Source organism: Myotis myotis, unplaced genomic scaffold (assembly GCF_014108235.1).
Source record: "Myotis myotis isolate mMyoMyo1 unplaced genomic scaffold, mMyoMyo1.p scaffold_m19_p_3, whole genome shotgun sequence".
Lineage (NCBI taxonomy): Eukaryota > Metazoa > Chordata > Mammalia > Chiroptera > Vespertilionidae > Myotis > Myotis myotis.
Window position 1 is genome coordinate 177,442,580 of NW_023416335.1, and position 21,502 is coordinate 177,464,081.

At 40.3% G+C, this 21,502-nt stretch overlaps 3 protein-coding genes across 19 annotated transcripts in view; all 3 read right to left on the minus strand.

Moving 5' to 3' along the window:
- MRPS35 (mitochondrial ribosomal protein S35) overlaps positions 1-11,396 on the minus strand; it is a 31,845-nt gene extending 20,449 nt beyond the window's left edge. Inside the window, exons 1-5 of one of the 5 annotated variants that reach the window (XM_036299353.1) lie at positions 11,218-11,355; positions 8,754-8,863; positions 7,525-7,571; positions 6,109-6,276; positions 4,692-4,752 (exon numbers count right to left, since the gene is read on the minus strand). In XM_036299353.1, coding sequence (XP_036155246.1) covers positions 4,692-4,752; positions 6,109-6,252 — 205 coding nt within the window. In that variant the 5' untranslated portion in view covers positions 6,253-6,276; positions 7,525-7,571; positions 8,754-8,863; positions 11,218-11,355. Of the gene's footprint in view, positions 1-4,691; positions 4,753-6,108; positions 6,277-7,524; positions 7,572-8,738; positions 8,864-10,667; positions 10,783-11,217 lie in introns of all 5 variants that reach the window. The other 4 variants (XM_036299352.1, XM_036299354.1, XM_036299351.1 and 1 more) reach the window with 4 other exon arrangements.
- Positions 11,397-17,658: 6,262 nt separating this feature from the next.
- REP15 (RAB15 effector protein) lies at positions 17,659-19,171 on the minus strand. Its single transcript, XM_036300695.1, has one exon. The coding sequence runs from the start codon at positions 18,697-18,699 to the stop codon at positions 17,995-17,997; it is 705 nt and encodes a 234-aa protein (XP_036156588.1). The 5' UTR covers positions 18,700-19,171; the 3' UTR covers positions 17,659-17,994.
- Positions 19,172-19,617: 446 nt separating this feature from the next.
- The window catches only part of PPFIBP1 (PPFIA binding protein 1), a 167,851-nt gene continuing 165,966 nt past the window's right edge, over positions 19,618-21,502 (minus strand). For all 13 annotated transcript variants that reach the window (XM_036296583.1, XM_036296584.1, XM_036296587.1 and 10 more), the window contains one exon: positions 19,618-21,470. In XM_036296583.1, the coding sequence (XP_036152476.1) occupies positions 21,384-21,470 (87 nt within the window). In that variant the 3' untranslated portion in view covers positions 19,618-21,383. The remainder of the gene's footprint in view (positions 21,471-21,502) is intronic.

Here is a 21,502-nt window from a genome sequence, read left to right on the forward strand (position 1 = left end):
TTTGGTAAATTACCTAACTTTCCTGTACTTCAGATTTTCCATCTGCAACTTAGATATAAAATCTAAACTGACCTACTTTGAAAGAAAACTAAGAAGAAATATTTGAAAACCCTTTGAGTTATTTAGAAGATACAATCTACATCCAGAAGCTGGCAGAAGTGTAAAGGCAAAATTAAGGAAAGATTAAAACACTCAAAAGCACTGTAAAATATAATGCTACTCTTCCGAATGTGCTGTATAAAAGCCTTACATTTAAAAACTATAAAGCACTTTAGAAATATCTCATTACAATGATCAGTGTCCAGATTATAAATGCACACTTAAAAATAGTGTTTAAAAAATGCAATTTATCAGTGTAATGCATTTGTCACCTGGATTTACAAAGGATTCAAAAAGTGATATATGATTTGTTCCAGTGAACACAAATTTGTAAGTGTCAGTCTAATACCAGGCACTAATGGATACAGAAACATATAACCTAAAGGGATTGAAAAGCACTCTAATGTCCCAAAACAGAACACTACATAAATGAGAGGAGATAGAAGAGATTTTCTTTCTTCCCTCACTTCAAGAGTAAGATAATTACTCCTACTTTTCAAGACCTCTTTATCTCTTCTTCCTAATACCCTTTTTTAAAAAATATATATTTTTATTGATTTCAGAGAAGAAGGAAGAGGGAGAAAGAGAAACATCTATGATGAGAGAGAATCATTGATCGGCTGCCTCGTGCACACCTCCTACTGGGGATCCAGCCCACAACCCAGGCATGTGCTCTTCACTGGAATCGAACCAGGGCCCTTCAATCCTTAGGCTGATGCTCTATCCACTGAGCCAAACCAGCTAGGGCACAAAGGTACTAACTCTTAAACTACACATTCAATCACTAATAGTCGTGTAAAACAATTCAAATTTGCTTATTCTAGATAGTCCAATGCAAATGAGATCAGAAATTAAATTGGAATATGTACTTATTTTGAGAGCATACATAAAACCATGAGCAAAAAAATGGTCTTTGTCCCTAGCTCCATGCATGTGGAGGATACGAGTAAAATCTAGATTGATATCTAGGAATCAATAGTTATTGCTCAAAATCAATAAATCCAGAATTGGAAGTATAATCATATTCAGGTAATGCATTATATATACTAGTATATACACCTACTATATAGAGTATACATAATATATACACAGAGAATACATACATATATGTTGATTTGATATACTTATATATTATAATATGATTACCACCATAGCTTTGGAAACACCTGTAGTACATCATATAATTACCATTTCTTTTTTGTGGTAAGGACATTTAAGATTTACTCCCTTAGCAAATTTCAGGAATATAATACAGTATTATTAACTATAATCACCATGCGGTATATTAGATTCCCAAAACTTATTCATTTTATAACTGGAAAACTGTACCCTTTGAACAGTATCTGCCTTTTCCCTCTAACCCCTAGGCCCCGCAGCCCATAGAAACCACCATTCTAGAAATTACACATGTGATATTATACAGTATTTGTCTTTTCCTGTCTGACTTATTTCACAAAGCATAATGCCCTCAAGGCCCATCCATGTTGTCACTAAGGACAGAATGCCCTTCTTTCTCACAGTTGAATAATATTCCAATATATATATTTTATTCTTTAACCATTCATCGAGTGATGGACACTTAGGTTGTTTCTCTATCTTGGCTCTTGTGAATAATGCTACATTGCATCTGGGTGTGCAGACATCTCTTTGAGATAGTGATTTCATTTCCTTCAAATAAATCCCAGAAGTGTGGTAGCTGAATCGTGTGATAGTTCAATTTTTAATTCCTTGAGAAACTTCCATACTGTTTGGCATAGACACTGCACCAAGTTACATTCCCACCACCAGGACAAAATAATTCCCTCACCAACACTAAACTCTCTTTTGTCTTTTTGCTCATAGTCATTCCAACAGGTATGAGGTGCTAAGTCATAGTATTTTGATTTGCATTTCCCTGATGATTAGTGATGCTAAACACCTTTTCATGTAACTTCAAACATTTGTACCTCCTTTTTGAAAAACGTCTATTTAGTTCCTCTGTCCATTTTTAAATTGAGTTATTTGTTTTTTGCTGAGTTGTATGAGCTCCCTATATATTTTGGGTATATTAATCCCTTATCAGATATATGATTTGCAAATATTTCCTCCCAATTTGTAGGCTGCGTTTTCATTTTGTTGATGGTCTTTGCTTTGCAGGAGCTTTATAATTTGATGTAGTCTCATTTGTTTATTTTTGCTTTTTTTGGCCTTTGCTTTCAGTGTCAAATCCAAAAAAATTGCCAAAAACAGTATCAAGGAGCTTACCCTGCCTCCTCCCCCACAAACCCATTTTCTTCTAGGAGCTTAGTTTCAGGTGTTACATTCAAGTCTTCAATTCATTTTGAGTTGATTTTCTTGTTAGGTGTAAGATAGGGGTCCAGTTTTACTCCTTTATGTAGCTACCCAGTTTTCTTAACATCATTTATTGAAGAGACTATCCTTTTCCCATTGTATATTCTTGGCCCCTTTGTCATAAAACTTAATTGACCATACATGAGTGGGTTTATTTCTGGGCTCTTCATTCTGTTCCAATGATCTGTTTTATACCAGTAACAAACATACTGTTTTAATTATGACAACTTTGTAATACAATTTGAAATCATTGTTCTTAAGGTTGTTTTGGTTATTCAGGTTCTTTTATGGTTCCACACAAATTTTAGTATTGTTTATTTCTACTTCTGTGAAAAATGCCATTGGAATTTTTATAGGAATTACACTGAAGCTATATAGGCACTATGGGCATTTTAACAATATTAGTTCTTCCAATCCATGAGCACAGACTATCTTCCCATTTATTTGTGTCTTCTTCAGTTTCTTTCACCTTGGTGCATAGATCTTTCACTTCCTTGATTAAACTTATTCCTAAGTTTAATCTCTGCCCCTGCCCCCCGCCATCGCCAGCTCCACCCCTGCCCAGGCCTAATGCCTGTGGCTGAGGCATCAGGCCCTGGCAGGGGACCCCCAGTGTCCCGTGATCACCGACTCCGCCCTTGCTCCCCGCCATCGCTGGCTCCGCCCCTGCCCAGGCCTAACTAACTCCTCAAGGTATTAGGCCTGGGCAGGGGACCCCTAGCTCCGATTGCAGCTGGGCACCTACATATGCAAATTAACCGCCATCTTTGTTTGGTTAATTTGCATACTTATCCGATTGGCTGGTAGGCATAGCGAAGGTACGATCAATTTGCATGTTTGTGTATTATTAGGTTTTATTTGAGTCCTCTCTCTTTTGTTTTTGGTGAGTCTAGCTCAGGGGTGGGCAAACTTTTTGACTTGAGGGCCACAATGGGTTCTTAAACTGGATTTAGAAGAAGGAGCTGCGGCCGTGTTTCCCGATGTTGCCATGTGAACACATTGTATGTGGGAAACATGTTTACACGTTTTACGTATTTATATGTTCTACCAGTGTAGTAGAGCGCGGGACACGTATTGATACGTTTTTTATAGACTAGCGGTAGAATGCGGGTAACGTATAAATACGTAAACTAAAGTTATCGTAATTTTACTGAACGTTACCATTTGCGCAAAAAATTAGCAAAAATGGCCCGCGCCACCTGTTAGCGCGCGATAAAAACTACCCACAAACAATGTGTTAACACTGCTGCTGGTGAAGGAGTGGAGGGGAGAGCAAGAGAACCCTCCGCTCTTTCGGCTCCGCGGGCCAGATAGAACAGCCAAACGGGCCAGATACGGCCCGCAGGCCGTAGTTTGCCCACTGCTGGTCTAGCTTATGGCTTGCGTATTTTGTTTATCTTTTCAAAAAACCAGCTTTAGTTTCATTTATCTTTTCTATTGTTTTTTTTTTTTTTTAGTCTCTATTTCATTTATTTCCACTCTGATCTTTGTTATTTCCTTTCTTCTACTAACTTTGGGCTTAGTTTGTCTTTCTAGTTCCTTAAGGTGTAAAGTTAGGTTATTTGAGACCTTTCTTGTTTCTTAATCTAGGCATTTATTGCTATAAACTTCCCTCTTACAACTAACTGCTTTTGCTAAGTCTCAAAAGGCTTGGTATGTTGTGTTTCCATTTTCATTTATCTCAAGATATTTTTTCATTTCTCTTTTGCTTTCTTCTTTGACCCACTGCTTGTTCAGGGCATGTTGTTTAATCTCCATGTAGTTGTGAATTTTCCAGTTTTCTTCTTGTAATTGATTTCTAGTTTCATACCACTATGGTCAGAGAAGTTGCTTGATATGATTTCAGTCTTCTTAAGTTATTAAGACTTGCTTTGTGACCTAACATGATCTATTCTGAAGAATTTTTCATGTGCATTTGAGGAGAAAGTGTATTCAGCTGCTGTTGAATGGTGTAGTCCTTAAATGTTAAGTCCACCTGATCTAATGTGTAGTTTAAGTCCAACATTTCCTTATTTTCTTCTGTCTGGATGACCTATCTATTGTTGAAAGTAGGGTAGTGAAGTCTCCTACTATTATTGTATTGCTGTCTATTTCTCCCTTCAATTCTGTTAATATTGCTTTATATATTTAGGAGCTCCAATGTTGGGTGCATAAATATTTACAAACATTGTATCCTTTTGATGAATCAATCCCTTTATCATTAGAAATCTGATTCTTAATATTGTGTTCAAAGTCAATTATGTTACAAAATAACCACTTACCTTTAAGAGCTTCACAATGCTTTTTAATTGCTACAGGAGTCAAATGCAAAAAATTGGGGATCTAAAGTAGAAAATTTAAAGGATAAATCAGCCAACTGTCTTAAAAACATGAAAAAAGATAATTTGCTCATACAACTAAATTATAAGCTCAACAAGCCTTATCATAAATAAAATGAGGCAGTTTCTTACAGTATTGTCACAGGTGTTGTGAATTCAAGAAATAAATTCCTGCTTAGCCAGTTTTGCTCAGTGGTTAGAGTGTTGGCCTGTGGACTGAAGGATCTCGGATTCAATTCTGGTCAAGGGCACATACCTCCATTGCAGGTTCAATCCCCGGCCCAGGTCAGAGCACATGCAAGAGAACCAACAGAGGTGTCTCACATTGATGTTTCTCTCTATCTCTCCCCCTCCCTTCCACTCTCTAAAAATCAATGGAAAAAGCATCCTCAGGTGAAGATTAACCAACAATAACAAAAAAATTTCCTTGAAATATAAATTCAGTACCAAGTATTTTAAAATGACAACATTCAAAAAAATTAGCATTATTTGTATAGTACTCTTCCTGTTATGAATCTACAGGTGTACATATTTCCCTTACAGAACTGAAAGGACACAGATTATTATTTAATCACTAGAGGCCCGGTGCACGGGTGGGGTCCCTCTGGGTGGCCTGCAGGGATTGGGCCGAAACCCACAGTCCAACATTGCCTGCCATTCCCACTCATGCTGGTCCCACTGTGCCTGCCGCAGGCTTGCACCCAATCAGTCCCGGCCAAAGGGAATGGAAGGGAGGGGGAGAGACAGAGAGAGTAAAACATCAATGTGAGAGAGACACATCCATCGGTTGCCTCCCGTACCCACCCTAACCTGGGGCCAAGGATCCAGTCTGCAGCCTGCAACTGAGGTGCGCACCCTTGACCAGAAATGAACCCAGGATCCTTCAGTCTATGGGCTGACACTCTATCTACTGAGCCAAACCAGCTAGGGCAGTTACATCCTTAAATGCCTAGGATTCTTTTGAGGGTTTTTTTTTTTTACCACAGAAAATCAAAATATAGCATCTATTATTACCTGAGAAAAAATTTTAAATCAAACACAAGCCCAGTTGGTGGGGCTCAGTGGTTGAGAGTTGACCCATGCATCACTGGTTTGATTCCCGGTCAGGGCACATGCCCAGGTGGTAGGCTTGATCCCCAGTGGGAGGCTGAAGTTCCTCTCTCATCAATGCTTCTATCTCTCTCCCTCTCCCTTCTTCTCTCTCTAAAATCAATAAAAACATATTTTTTAAAAATAAAAATACCCATAAGAAGCTGCTATACACTTAACTTTGAAATATAAGAGGTATAAGGGCAGTGGGAGGAGGATCACTATTTATTTGAACAGAGGTCTTAGCTAATGAATCAGTAACTTATCTTACCTTTAAAAGTTCTAAATTTCCCTCCTTTGCCATGGGCACCCCCATTTTTACTGGGTAACCCATTCGAACAGGAAGAGGTACTGCAGAGGGTTTAAATGGTGCTGCAACGGGGTAGACACTAGGCCAATCCTGGTCAACAGCCATTTTCTCTGTCCTAGGAGGTAGTGCCTAAGAAATAAAAAACAGTTTAATATTTTAAATATAAATATGCATTTTAATTTTAAAGCAAAAGAAAACATGCAATTAAGAAAAACACTAGCAGAATTGCAACCTAGGTAAAATCTGACCTCCCACAAAGTTGCTGCTGCTCAAATGAAAAAATAACAAATCTACCTAAATATTTCTGTACTGTTTCCTCAAACCCTCTGGGGCACGAGGGATGTCCCCTTTAATACAACTTCCATCACTAAAAGCATATCTATCTTATTTATTTACACAGACTTTTAGCAAAGTTTTTACATTTTATTTATGAAGGAGGTGAATAACAATATATTTTGAAATAATTTTTAAAACTCCTTTCATGGAAGTCAGAATGAGGTGACATTGAGAACTTGGAAATAAGTAAATTAAGGTTAAACTAACTGAATAAATACATAAGAAATTATATACCTTCTAGGCCCAGGGAATAACTACATGGTAGCTTAGTTAATCACAATCTCTCTCTCTCTCTCTCTCTATATATATATGACCTAATATGCAAAGTGTCCCTTCGGGAGTTTGACTGACCGGGAGTTGGAGTTCAATTGTTCGCTATGACGTGCGCTGATCACTAGGGGACGGCACGGAACACAGGCAGGCCCTGGCTGGCAGCCGCTAGGGACCCTACCCGTGTACAAATTTTGTGCACTGAGCCTCTAGTATATAATATACTCAACAGAAGGGGATGACCAGCATATGGTTTAAAGAGGCAAAATTTGGCAACACCTACCTAAGCAATACTAGTGTAGCATGTCCTGAAGCAGGTAATATGCCTATGAAAATGACTACTCTAGACAATTATAATTTGATGCCATTTAATGTCCAACTAATATACCTTTGTTTTGACTCCATGCCAACTGACTTTATAATTTGGATTCCTTCACAGAGATGCCCACAGAACAAACTACTAATATTCATGCATATATCCCAGGCTACAAGACTGTTACAAGCATCATCAAAAGTAATTCTATATTCTGGTTTAGGTACCTATTTCCTGGGAATACGTGGGTGAGTCCATCTCTCAAAGATGATCCATTCTCAGGATACTGACAAAGACCAGACCAAGATTAGAGTCAAGATTGTGATAGTCACCAAGTGAACACCCTCTTATGTACCTTTCTTGGGATGTACCCTCCTGCCTCATTGTGAATACCTTCCTCACTTTAGAACTTCAGAAACCATTAAGATAACATATATTAGAGTATGTTAATTGTTCACCTTTCTTCTTGGTGGCCTGTCAAACCTGGATGTTCTTTCTGTTGTACCTAAAAGACAACACAATAGTTAGAGAATTTTATAACATGGATTTATTCAACTGATCGTGATCCTATGATCTGAATACAATTTAAAGTATTCAGTAACAAACAAAGAAACAATAACCCATTTTCTGTAAGCTGAGACTAAAATCATCTTAATGAAAATGAAATGTCAGAAATAGTTAAGAAAATTCCAGTTATTAAGATATAAAATGAAATCATCATATAAAGAAAAACTTTCAATTAATTCTAAGGTTCATAGTCAAATAAACTCACTTCCTCAAGTTAAAATATCTAGATAGAAATAAGTACTTTGTGCCTTTAAAGATAAATGGTTTGAAAGGTTCTAGTTTTAAGTATACCTGCTCATATTTGGAATTATTCTGGTCTTTCTACCAACAACAACAACAAAAAAAGAAAATTGTTAAATTTTTCCTTTTCTATTACATATTAGAACTGCCAATGCTACAATAACAAAAATCACAGCCATTCCTAATAAATCACATAACTGTAGAAGAGGGCAGATTACTTATATACAATATATACCTTTTAAAATATTATTGTATGCCTCTCTAAATAACTGTTTTTGCTATTCTAAAATAATAATAGCTTTATTTATTGAGCACTTGCACATGCTAGATGCTGTGCTAAATGCTTTTCATTACCTTATTTAATGTTATTCTTCACAAGAACTGTGAGTACTATCACTATCCTTATCTAGAAGTCATTTACGGCCAAGAAAACTAAAGACCAAGAGTTGTGAGAGTAGCACAGCTCACAAGACTCTTCAGACTCTGAACCTCACATCACTTTCTTCACACCTCTAGCCTCATTCCCCTTCACAAGGCCCCAAAACTACACTGAACTTCCCTTCAGTCTTTCTGAACTTTATGTTCTCTGCCTGGAATATGCTTCCCTCCCATCTGCTTGACTTCTGTCCCCTTCGGCCTCCCCACCTCAGTTCATGTAAAATTCTTATTCATCCCTCAGTGGTATATATCCCTCATCCCTTCAAAAGTTTTAGAGTGATATTGGGTACTAGAAATTAAGAAGGCAGCAAAGAACAAGAGAAACAAAGTTCTTACTCCCACAAAATGGAGAGTCTGTCAAAATAAGACAACTATTTCATAAGTAATTTCAATAAATAAACAATGATAAATATTAATGGAAACATACAGCAGGGGACCAAACCTAGTCAAATAGTTGGGGAAGAAGAAGTTCCCTGAAGAAGTTGACTTTAAGCTAAACGTCAAGGATGAACAGGAGGCAGCCCTGGGAACCGGCAAGTGAGAAAAAGTGTTCTAGAGAAAGAGAAGATGGAAAAATCAAAGTAAATGAATTTAATATGGTGGAAACTTCAGAGAAGAACAGAGAGTGCACTGAGAAAAGAGACTGGAGATATTTGATGCACATCTCAGATACAACACGTCATTGGCAGAGCTCTAGATTTTCTTCTTCAGTCTTCCCAATCCCTGTACATGGTATTGCCATTCATCCCATTATTCAGGACAAAAATCTAACATGCTTCCTGGAGACTGTTCCTCAAGCCCCATTTCAAATCCACCATTAAGTCTCATTAGCTCTACCATCAAAATGTGTCCCAAATTCAACCATAACAGCCTACTCCACAATTACCTCAACCCAAATCACCATCATCTCATTTGCACTACAGCAACTTCCAAACTGGTCTGCTGAGTTCCACTCTTTCCCTCCTGAAGTCGGCTCTCCACACAGCATCACTGCCCTGCTTAACATCTTCCAGTGTGACCCCAACTTAAAATACAAGTCAAGCCAAATGCCCATAAGCCGTTACAAGATCAGGCCGTCACTCACCTTTCTTACACTAGAACTCTCCTCTTTGCTCACTTAGCTCCAGCCGCGCTGGCCTTTTCTCTGTTCCCTGACCACACCCATAAGCTTATTCTCACCCTGGGCCTCTGCACTAGCAATTCCCAACTCCAACAATGCTCTTTCCCCACCTCAGCATGGTTCTGGGCTCTGCTCAAATGTCACTTCCCCAAGCAGGGGACGTCTTTCCAGACAATCTATCTTATCCAACCCTATAGTCACTACTCCTCCAATTCATCATTCCCAACATCCTGCTTTATTTTTTTATATGTATTTTATTGATTTTTACAGAGAGGAAGGGAGAGGAATAGAGAGTTAGAAACATCGATGAGAGAGAAACATCGATCAGCTGCCTCCTGCACATCTCCTACTGGGGATGTGCCCGCAACCAAGGTACATGCCCTTGATCGGAATTGAACCTGGGACCCTTCAGTCTGCAGGAAGACGCTCTATCCACTGAGCCAAACCAGTTAGGGCTTGCTTTATTTTTCTTCAAAGCACTAATCACTACCTTACATGGTGCTGACATTGTTTATCTATTTATAGTCTGACTTCCCTCAATGTATGTAAACTTCAAGAGGTAAAGGACTTTTGCTCTATTCTGGTATCTAGAGTATCGCCTAGCACACAGTAGGAATCAAGTATTTACAGAATGAATGAAAAATTAAAAAGATGTGTTAAGCCCTAACCAGTCTGGCTTAGTGGACAGAGCGTCCTCCTGCGGACTGAAGGGTCCCAGGTTCGATTCCCATCAAGGGCATGTACCTGGGTTGCGGGCACATCCCCCGTGCGGGGTGTGCAGGAGGCAGCTGATCGATGTTTCTCTCTCACCGATGTTTCTCTCTATCCCTCTCCCTTCCTCTCTGTAAAATATCAGTAACATATATTTTTTTAAAAAGCATGTTAAGACTATTAAGGGCCAATATAATACATTGAGGAATTTATCACTTATCTTAAAGCAATGAGGACTGCTTGTAGATTTTGAATAAGGGAGTGGCAAGATAAGATTTGCTATTTGAACACCTCACTCTGGCCGTTGTGAGAATGCAATGCAGGGAGCAACTGCGGAAATGGTAAAGCAACTGTTGCAGAAGCGAGAGATGGTGGCCTCGGCGGGGCTGTGAGCAGGGTGAAGGTCAGATCTTCCAGGAGGCAGCACGGGTAGCACCTGGTGTAACTGGACAGAGCTGTCCTCCCCTCCCGCGGGCTCCGCCACGATGCTCCTACAGAACCCCATTCTCGCTTCTTGTTAGGCACCTCACACTGAGCAGTCAGCGTTCACAAAGGTCCTCGATTCCTTTTCACTGATTCCTCCAGGGCGGGCGCGGCGCCAGGCACCCCTGCTCTCTCTGAGCGAAGGTCACCTCCAAGGCTGTGAATGAAGGTCATCCCATTTGGCGGCATGGCGAGGCCTGGATTCAGAACTGCAGTTTGTCCCGGGGCAGCTATATGTTTCCCTTAACACTCGAGAAAACCGAGGTTCAGCACCCCCTGGAAACGCTGCCGAGCACCCTCACTAGAGAGACCCGTGCCGGCGACCGCGAGACCGGCACCGAAGCGCGAGTCCTCGGGAGGGCGGGGCAGGCTGGTGGCGCGCAGAGGCCCCAGCGCAGCAATCCGCGGCTAGGAACGGGGCGACACCCGGGCGGCGGGCAGACCCACAGGCAGGGCTTTCCCGCCAGGCGGCAGGGCCAGGGACACCCCGGCCTCCCCGGGGCGGCGCAGGTTCCACCGCGGCGGCCTCCAGGGATCCGATATTCCGCCCTCACCTCCCCCAGAGCCCGGAGGCGACGCGGCAGACACTCACTCGGGCGTGGGTTCCCGGGGAGAGTGGTGGGAGACGCTGCAGTGGAGAAGGCACGCAGGGTCCTGGCCCCCGGCTGCAGGCGCCGCCACGCGGGGAGCGACGCGGCCGCCATGGCTGCGGAGACGGCAAGCCGGGCAGGCCAAGCGCGACCCCGCTCTTGGGGGCGGGCCTGAGGCCGCTACCGCGCATGCTCGGGCAGGACAAGCGCGATCCCGTTGGTCAGGGGGCGGGTCTGAGGCCGCTACCGCGCATGCTCGGGCAGGACAAGCGCGATCCTGTTGGTCAGGGAGCAGGCCTGAGGCCGCTACCGCGCATGCTCGCCCGCTTTGCCCCGCCCCTGGGTGCATAAACAGGATACACGTGGGCCTGGGAAGTCAGCGCCAGAGTCAAAAGTGCACCACAGAAAAGAGAAAAAAAAAGTCATGAAAAGGAAGCAAAACGCTTAAAAGATATATCGAAGCAGGCAGTCCAAAGACAATTGCAAATAATGATCATAAGGTGATGGAGAAATGTCGCTCACAGAGGGCAGGTGTGGTCTGGGTGGGACCTCATATGGCCCGGGTCTACCCTAGAGCCCTGCTCATTTGCAATGGCTGCTTTTCTACAGGTTCTTGCATTAAAGAATGTGTTCAGCTAGTGCAATGGACACATTCCAAGGGGAGAGGCAGTATCTGATAGTTAAAAGGATACTTGACTTTAAAACTTGGTTTCCCCATTTCTAGGCTGTGTGGGCCTAATAAAGTTAATATAGACAAACATCTGGGTACAATATTGGCCTACAATGAGTGTTATGTCCTCATTGGATGTAACTGTTTTCAGTGATTTGGTTAGTTCGTTTGTAGATGAGTTTAGAATTACAAAATTTCAGTATTCATCAGGACTTAGAATATAATGGTCATTCTTTTTCATTAGTTTTTTGTTTGTTTGTTTTTTACCCTAGGATGAATTAACATACAACCCTTAATAAAAATTATTCCCTATTTTTTTCAGCTGGTATGTATAATATTTAATCAAAGTACAAAATTATAATAAGAACAACATGGAACAAACACAACTGACTCTTGGTAAGCATGTAACTGGTGGAGCAGAAGTATGCTGGTGTCCCAGGGTATCCTATCTATGAGCATTCAGTGCGCATGGGCATCAATCAGTATGTGATGGGAGTGGGGTTGAGGTGGGGGTGGGGGGAATAGCATGATAGGGACAAGTATTTGTTAACGTGTGTGTTTTGTTAATCCTCACCGGAGGAGGATAGCAACTGGGACCCTTCAGTCCTCTGGCCAACGCTCTATCCAGTGAGCCAAATTAGCTAGGGCAGGGAGAAGTATTTGTAATAATCACCATTCTCATCTCTTTTGGCCTCTTACTATCCATTATTGTTCCAAAGCAGAAGTATTAGATGTATTAGTTTTCTAGAGCCGCTGTAACAAATAATACAAACTAGGTGACTTAAAACAACAGAGATTTATACTCTCACAGTTCTAGAGACTAGAACTTCAAAATCCAGGCATAGGCTGGGTTGGTGGTTCCTTCTGGAAGTTCAGAGGGAGAATCTGTCTATGCCCCTCTCTTAGCTTCTGGTGATTGTTGGCAATCCATGGCATTCCTTGGCTTGTAGACACATCACTCCAATCTCTGCCTCTATGTTCACATAGTGTTTTACCTTCTCTTCTATTTTTAAGATGAAAAGTATGGTGTTTTAACAGATGAATATGGAGTTTGAACCCAGGCTCTGCTTTTTTTGTGAGCTTGGGCAAGTCCACCTAACATCCCTGAGCTTCAATTTCAAAGAAAATAGAAACAATAATATCTTCCTCAGGACCACTGTGATTGAGTTATATTTCAGAAGGTGTAATATAAATGGTGGCCATTAGAATTAAGCTGAGTCAATACAGCAGCCAGTTTTTCTCTCTTGAGTTTGTATATTTTAGTATAATAAAGTGCAAGGCCTATACCATAGAAATTTAGAGACGAAAAAATATATGAATCATTATAAAATTAATTTTCATTCAGAGAACTCTCAATTTCTGAGTAAGATGTTAAGAGACTTAGGTCCTCAGTCTACCTTCCTATGCTTTCTGTCTTTTGTTTATTCTTTCTCTAAGAATAAAGTGGATAGATATGATTAGAGTTAGTGGAGCCAGAGAAACACTTATTGTTTTCCCAGGCATCAAGTACAATAAAGTTCATTCTATATTCATAGTTAAAAATCATTTGCAATGCTATCAACAGTCAATAGTAATAACTGGTTCATGCAGTGTAAAGAGTAAAGCATACTTTGGCCAGTGTGGTTGAGTTGGTTGGCCATTGTCCCATGCACCAAAAGGTTGTCAGTTCTATTCCTGGTCATGGCACATGCCCCTGTTGTGGGCTTGATCCCCAGCAAGGAGCCTGCAGGAGGCAGGGGATTAATGTTTCCCTAGCATCGCATCAATGTTTCTTTCTCTCTCTCTCCTTCTCCCTTCCCCTCTTTCTAAAAATCATCAATACAAATATTTTTTTAAAAGAGTAAAGCATGTACTATTGTGTACAAAGGAGTTACTAAGAATTACATAACTTTTTAATTGGAAAAGAAGTTAATGTGCAACCACTTACTATGATAAAAATCTTTCCTTCAGCCTTCATGACCAAATATCCCAACATACCTATTGTAGAAACAAAACTGGTTTCATAGGCATGTGACTTGCACTTAGAAGAGCCCTATGCTTGGTGAATGCTCTGCTGTGCATCTTGAAATTTTTTATAATTTTTGAACAAGGACCCCACATTTTCATTTCGCATGGGCATTACAAATTACGTAGCCAGTCCTTGTGTAGAACAATTTTAAGTATTAAGGTGTTTTTAATAATGGGCTTTTATTATACTTAAAACCTAGTTTAATCCAATGACTTTCCGTCTGAGCTATTAATCAAAACTAATTTCTTTATAAAAAGTGAATTAAGTATATCTATTCACAAGCATAGTAAATAGACAATATGCAAATATCCAGGTATGTGGATATACTTCGCAACCTAAATATCCATCAAAACAGTATTGGTTAGCGCAGCCAGTGTGGCTCAATGGTTGATCAATGTTTCCTTTGCTCTCTCTCTCTCTCTCTCTCCTTTTCTCTCTCTGAAATCAGAATTGGTTCAATATACTATGGTTTATACAATATAGAATACTATTTAGACATATGGGTCTTAATCCTGTTTGAACATTAGAATTATCTCAGAAGATACTTAAAAAATGGTGTAGGGTCCCTCCTTCTGAGATGCTGATCCATTGGTCTAGGTGTGTTTCGAGCAATGGTGTTTTATTGTTTTTAAGTTCCCCAAGTAACTCTAATATGCAGACAGGCCTGAGAAGCATTGATGTCAGCCTTAAAAAAAACCGTGTAGATATAAATCTATTAGCGTGGAAAATGGTCCACAATACCTAAGTTTTTAATGTGAAAAGGCATTTATGGATGATATGCTTCTGTTTGTATAAAATACTTTTAATATACAGTACAGGTTCTGGATGGGTAAAGAGCAAACTAGAGGGAGTGGCTATGGAGGGAGGGCGGGGAGGTGAGACTCTTGAAGACTTAACTTTCCACACTTCTGTACTTTAATTTTTATATCAGAATGCAGATTTTTAAATAAGAGAATACAGTATTATTTATTTATTTATTTATTTATTTATTTACTTATTTTTATTATTATTTTTAGGATCAATCTGTTTTATTGAGGGCCTTCAGGGGAGGATTGATGTGCTGGGAAGACAATGAGATCTGATGTCCTTGGCCCGGCCAGATCTCCCAAGTTTCACAGCCACAAAAAAAAAGCAAAAAAAAAAATTAAAAAAGCTATTTTTTAAATAAGCAAAAGCTTCACATTTTTATTTTAATTTAAAAAATATGGTGAGTCTTTGGTTTATATCACCCAGCTGATTATAACATGAAGACTTACAATTTGTACTAGACTTCAAAATCTTGGTAAGCTTATACTATAGTATAGAGAATGTCACAAGCATTGTCTTCTTTGAATTAGTTGAAGTCATTGCCATTTTCCAGATTAAAAAAACTCAAAGAGTTAAGCGGGTAGACTTTGCTCTTAAGAGAACTGAGACTCAAACCCACATCTGATTCCAAGTTGAATACTGGTTTTCCTATGCTACACCAACATCTTGATAGCTTATTATACACAGCATTGCTGCAGACAGGGGTCACTATATAACAAGGAAACATTAACTGGGTATTATAACCTTCTAGGAACAAAGTAGGAATAATTGTTTAACAGCTTCAAGAGATGTCTCCTGAGCCTATTCATGTTCACTTACTAAAGGCAGAGAGGGCTTAAATGCTTTCCTTGATCTTTGGGTTTCCTGGAATGAAGAAACATCAAAGGCAAATATAGTTCTGTCTTTGCATATATTCATAATATTTAAGAAGTTTGGAAATACAACATTGTAATTGTGATATACTTCATACTCCTCATCCAATCATCAGCCGTATGTTTTTAACCTTCAACTAGTTCTAAATCTGACCTCTTCACCCCTCCTCCTCCACCACTTTGGTCCAGGCCACACTTTTCTCTATCAAATGGTTTCCTTTAATAGCTTCCTACCTGTCCTCCTGGGCACTGCTGTCACTCTTTCCTCCCTACAGTCTAGTCCAGTGATGGCGAACCTATGACACGCGTGTCAGAGGTGACACGCGAACTCATTTTTTTGGTTGATTTTTCTTTGTTAAATGGCATTTAAATATATAAAATAAATATCAAAAATATAAGTCTTTGTTTTACTATGGTTGCAAATATCAAAAAATTTCTATATGTGACACGGCACCAGAGTTAAGTTAGGGTTTTTCAAAATGCTGACACGCCGAGCTCAAAAGGTTCACCATCACTGGTTCTAGTCTCTACCCAGCAATCAAATGAAGGCATTTAAAGGGTCAGTCAGAGCAAGGCATTTGTCTCCCCATATCACTCAGAATAAAATCCAGCCTTACAAGTCCTATCTGCTTGATGTGTTTGCTGGCTACCTCCCTGACCTCATCTCCTATTACCCTTCCCCTGGCTCACTCTGCTCCATCCACACCAGCCTCCTCTGCTATGCCTCAAACATATCAAATACACGCCCTTTTGCCATTCCCTATGCCTAGAACACTTTTCCAGATATTTGCACTGATATGCTCTCTCTTAATTCAATCCAGATTTCTACTTGGCCCTTTTCATTGAGGCTTTCCTTAACTACCCCATATAAAATAGCACCTCCTTCACTCTATCCTCTTACCCATGCTTTATTTTTCTCTACAGCACCTGTTATATTTCTTAAATATACATTTTAAACATATGTATATATTTTATTTTCTGTCTTCCACCATTAAGAGGGAAACTAACCCCAAATAGGATATGATTCTTTTTACTGCTGATTGTCAGGGCATAGAACACGGCCTTAAGATAGGCATTTAGCGATCAAGTGTGAATGAATCTATCTTCCGTTTACACTTCTAAGCACTCTTTGCTTCTACCATCTAGAGGAGTAGGGGAAAAACTATTTTTCCTCCCACCCAGGATTTGAAGCAAAGATGGTTTTAATATATGTATACATTATCTTTACTGCAAAGGCTAAATAAATGTTTAGCATTAGTACAAGTGATTGTTAAATGGGTTAGTGTGTTTAAATCACAGGACAAGGTAACACTGAAGCAGATCCCAAAGTGAATCCCACCAGGGGTTCAGATTCCAGAACCAGCAACGCCTCCCTGGACATCCCCACACCATTGCTCTGCTGGGAGGACATCAGCACCCTGAAGCCAGAGACTACACCTGGGGGAACTTAGCAGCTTTGGCACAGCTGATTCTGGCTTCATTGGAGTAGTGGCCCTTGTCCAAGGCCCTGAAGAAATGGAGGCACAATTTTTTAAGAAACAACTGAGGCATCAGACCAACTTTCTCCGCAAATCTTTGGAGCTTTCCTGCCATGCGGATGCCATATATTCCAAGACGATCAACCTGCCCCTCTGGAAAGCGGATGACTTCACTGTCTATGCCAACATGTCCCCTTTTTGATCGCCCCAGGAGGGCATTGCCAGACCACGTGGAATACACCTCCATTGTATTCCACTCATGGGAAGCCGATGAGAACTCCAGTGTGGAGTCAGACCTGCATCCCAGCTGAATCTGGATACAGCTTTTGCTTTAGATGTGTGTGTGTGTGTGTGTGTGTGTGTGTGTGTGTGTGTGTGTTTTAAAAAATGCATAAAACATATTCTAATGAAAAAAGAAAAAACTACACAGAAGAAGCAGTTTGAGGTGACATGGGAGCAAGGGCAGGGGTCAGAGGAAGAAAGCAGTTTGAGATTTCACTTGGTAGTCCTGAATTGAGACTGGTGTTGTAAATGTAACTAAACCTGTTCTGTAGTCTTATGCACCACCTCACCCTACCCATCTCTCACCCACAGCAGTCAAGTCACATTTTACACTGTCCAGAGCTAGACTTGTTATTTCAAACAAAGACATTTTTTTTTTTTGCAAATCAAACTTTAAGGGTGACTTTATTATTCTCCCCTCCCATTTTTATCATTGAGTAAATAAGTGAAAGAGTAAGCTAAATTGTCAGTTTTCCCAACAATATGGAAATCTCCATAATCATGACACTCATATGTTTTGTCCAGGTGATCATTTTCATTCAGTGTGGGAGAGGGAGGGGGAATTCCATGCTGGGATGATGCCAAGTGGAAGGGCTTGCTTATTAGAAGAAAATATCTTTTCCTTTTCATCTCACCGGCCAGTCTCATCACACCAATCTAGTTCAGAGGATGCGAATATAAACCTTGCCCACCTCCCGTAGCCCGTCTTTTTTACTCAGACAGCTTCCAAGCAGCTCTCTAACGGAGACACAGTCTTTAGTTTGCAGGACAAATTGTGCCACTGCCTTCCCTCCGGGCAGACGGCCCCTGGCCATCTCCCTTTTGACACTGTCCAGGACAACTCCCCTGATGTCTTTAGGCTTTCCTGGCACACCAAAGATGAGAAACAGGCCCAGACAATCCTCTCCTATCAAGCTACAGAATTCGTCCAGCTTTTCAAATCTACTCTTCCGGGAAGACTCTGCCCTGGATTCTGGGTTGGAGGACTCACAAGGCTTAGACTCTACAGGAGGAAGAGAAGACATCCGCAGGGTCTGTACCGCCAGCTGGAGCCTTATTTGCTTATCAGATCCCCAAAAGGTCCAAATCCAGTCGGCCCCAAACAGGAAGGCTTGGTGCTTGGTCATCTTGGTGGTGGTGAGCCACTCATCAACGCCCTTTTCTTGGCAGAAAGTGACGAAGTGGATTAAGAAGATCTCATTCAGAGTGTCTGGAGCTGGGCTCAGATTGCTCAGAGGGTCTTCAAATCCAAGGTACTCCTCCAATTTCTGAGCGGCATGCACGATAGCTCCACTGAACACCTCACAGACGCTGACAACCTCTTGGCTGTCCTTGGGAGGCGACTGTTGCGAAGGTTTCTGCCCCATTTCCTCTGCACTCAATCAATACCGCTTCCAAATATCAAACATGTGGCCTTCGATCAGAATGACTTCTTTTTCGGAGTGAACGTCTTGCAGTGAAGTCGCATCTGTTAATGTGGTCCCAGTTTTCTAACTCCGCAGCTTACTTGGTGTAGCTAAGCATATATGCATACAACTAAACAAATAGCTCTCCCTGTTTGCCAACTGGGTGTGTTTTATTCATGCAGATTGCTGCTGGTTTACTAAAGTGAGAGATACTTTCACAAAAAGCATCTGTTCTTCTCTGGGTATAGTCACCGTACTTTTCCTATTTGGTAATCTTTTCTAAGATATGCTGCATCTTTTCAAATTTCAGATCAGTTAAAAATAGCATTTAATTCCTTAAAGAACCATATACTTTCTACAACTAACTTCTTTTTAAGTGTTCTTTAAAAATTTTTTTTATTGGTTCAGAGAGGAAAGGAGAGGGAGGGATAGAAACATCAATGATGAGAATCATTGATTCGCTGCCTCCTGTACGCCCCCCATTGGGGATTAAGCCTGCAACCCCGGCATGAGCCCTGACCGGGAATCTAACCATGACCTCTTGGTTCATAGGTTGATGCTCAACCACTGAGCCATGCCGGCTGGGCTCTACAACTAACTTCTTCAAATCTGCAGGCGAGTCATTTCCCTTTGCTTTTCCAGGATCCTCTCTGCCATGACTCCTCATCCCCCAGCTCAGCGGCCCGTGCTTCCTTCCACACAAATGTTTCTCAACAAACGTCTCATATTCCTACCTGTTGGTACATGCTATGAATCCCACGCAAAATATTTTATGGGAGTTTGTGAATTATCAAGAGTTCGTTATTGTTCTCTATATCAGAAATAAAGCCTACTGGTTATACTGAACAAAGGGAAATAAAGTAACAGACAATAAAAATATGACGCAATTATCAGCTGACTTTATTTCTTTTCATATGGTGATACCAGCAGTGTATAATATTTTGTAAATAAAATATATCATCAAAAAAAAATTTAACCTCATCACATAGAATCAGTTATATTACAATGTCCTGAATAAAGAATATTTGGCCTCTGTAACAGTCTCCTGGTATTTTTAACCAGGTTGGAATATCAAATTTTTTTTTTCAAATGGTGACAAATATCCACATAAAAATAAAACACAAGTACATTAAGAGTCCCATACAGTTACCAAATAATGCATGGTAGGGAGCAAAAGATTATTGTTAACATCAAATCATTGTAGTCATGAATAAATAGTAATGTAGTATTATAGGTTCTTTGATGAAAAGCTTGGTAAGTTGCTGATGACTTGAAAGATCCTATCACTGACATTCAAATATAGTTTGTAAGTAAGCCCACCGGTGTATACTGAACTGCCCACCCCATGCCAATTTGTGAAAAACAGTCTTTACCACAGTTGGCTATCATGGTAATGACGTAGTACTGAATAAAAAAATAGAATATTATTTCTGATACCCCTAAAAAGAATAATAAACACAGTGACAGTTTTTGCTGCAGCTTTGTATTTCCTTTATAAAGAATATTTGGGCCCTGTGCTATGGAAAAACATGAACTACATTTTATTATCACAAGATAGGCATTCTTTTCCAGCCTCAGAGTTATTAAACTCTGATTGAGACAAAATGTTCAGGCAGATATTCGGCTTTTTAAAAAGGATTCCTTCCATTCATGGGTAGTCTGAGAAATGTACATTAATCAGGCTGCTGGTATTTTTGAGACAATGGTCTATTTAGCAAAGAGGAAAATAAGAAGCTTAATACTGTAAAGGTTTTTATTTTGGTTTCTTCAGAAATCATTTCTACAAAATTTGGGGAAGCTTCCGAATGCGTTCAAGTTAATAGAATGTAAATGTCCCTCAAGTTCTTCCTTATGAGTTTAAAAGAATCCAAGATTAAAGGCCAAAATTTTTAAAAAACCAACAATTTTGTCATGGGTCATCGAAGAAGAGTTATTTCACATACACTAATTTAGTCCGAGTGATCAACATCATTAAAATGCGGTTGTGGAGAAAGATTATCCTGACTCGTCCAAGAACCAGCTGGCACATGAAAAATTTGATCACCGTATTTTTTTCAATGTGATCTTTTTTTTTTTTTTTTTTTTTTTACCATCTTCCTTAGGTATGTCACAAAATAAAAGTTCTATGTTCTGTGTACTAAATATATACAGATATTTAGAAAAATATATAAAAATAGGACACTAGGGGGCAAGTGGAGGTGTGGCTGGCATTTAGTGGGCACGCTGGATCTTAGAGAGATTCCACATCCTGATTTTAAAAGCACGTGTTCTGCTTCAGTGGCTACACCGACCTGACAGAATCAGCCACCTGTGAGTTCCCGCTCTCCCAAGTCCTCCATACCGTGAACATGACCGGAAACACTATGGTAAAGTCCTCTCATAGTAAATGCAACACTTTAAATATAATATATCACAGATTTTTACATTAAATAGAGGAAAAACAATTATACTCTCATTCACCAGTGTCTCACTTTCCGCGGCAGCTTTAAAATAGGCACAGATCCCCGGCTTTCCATTTCCACTTCTAAATGAGCAGAAGTTGGTTGATTAACAATATACAACCCGCTACTTGCTGGATATACTGGGAGTGTAGAAATAAAGTGGAAAGGGACCAAGGGCGGCTCATGCTCGTCCAGGTGCTACGATCAAACGTTTGAGTCTTCGTCAGTAATGCTGGCGCTGGGGGACCGGGCAGCGAAATCTTTAAACATGTCATCTTCCTTTAGCATGTGCTGGGAAACAAAGAGACGGGAGTCACACACAC

Coding starts and splice junctions, on each gene's coding strand:
- REP15 (XM_036300695.1), bottom strand. CDS start 18,699: ATGGGGCAGAAACCTTCGCAACAGTCGCCTCCCAAGGACAGCCAAGAG.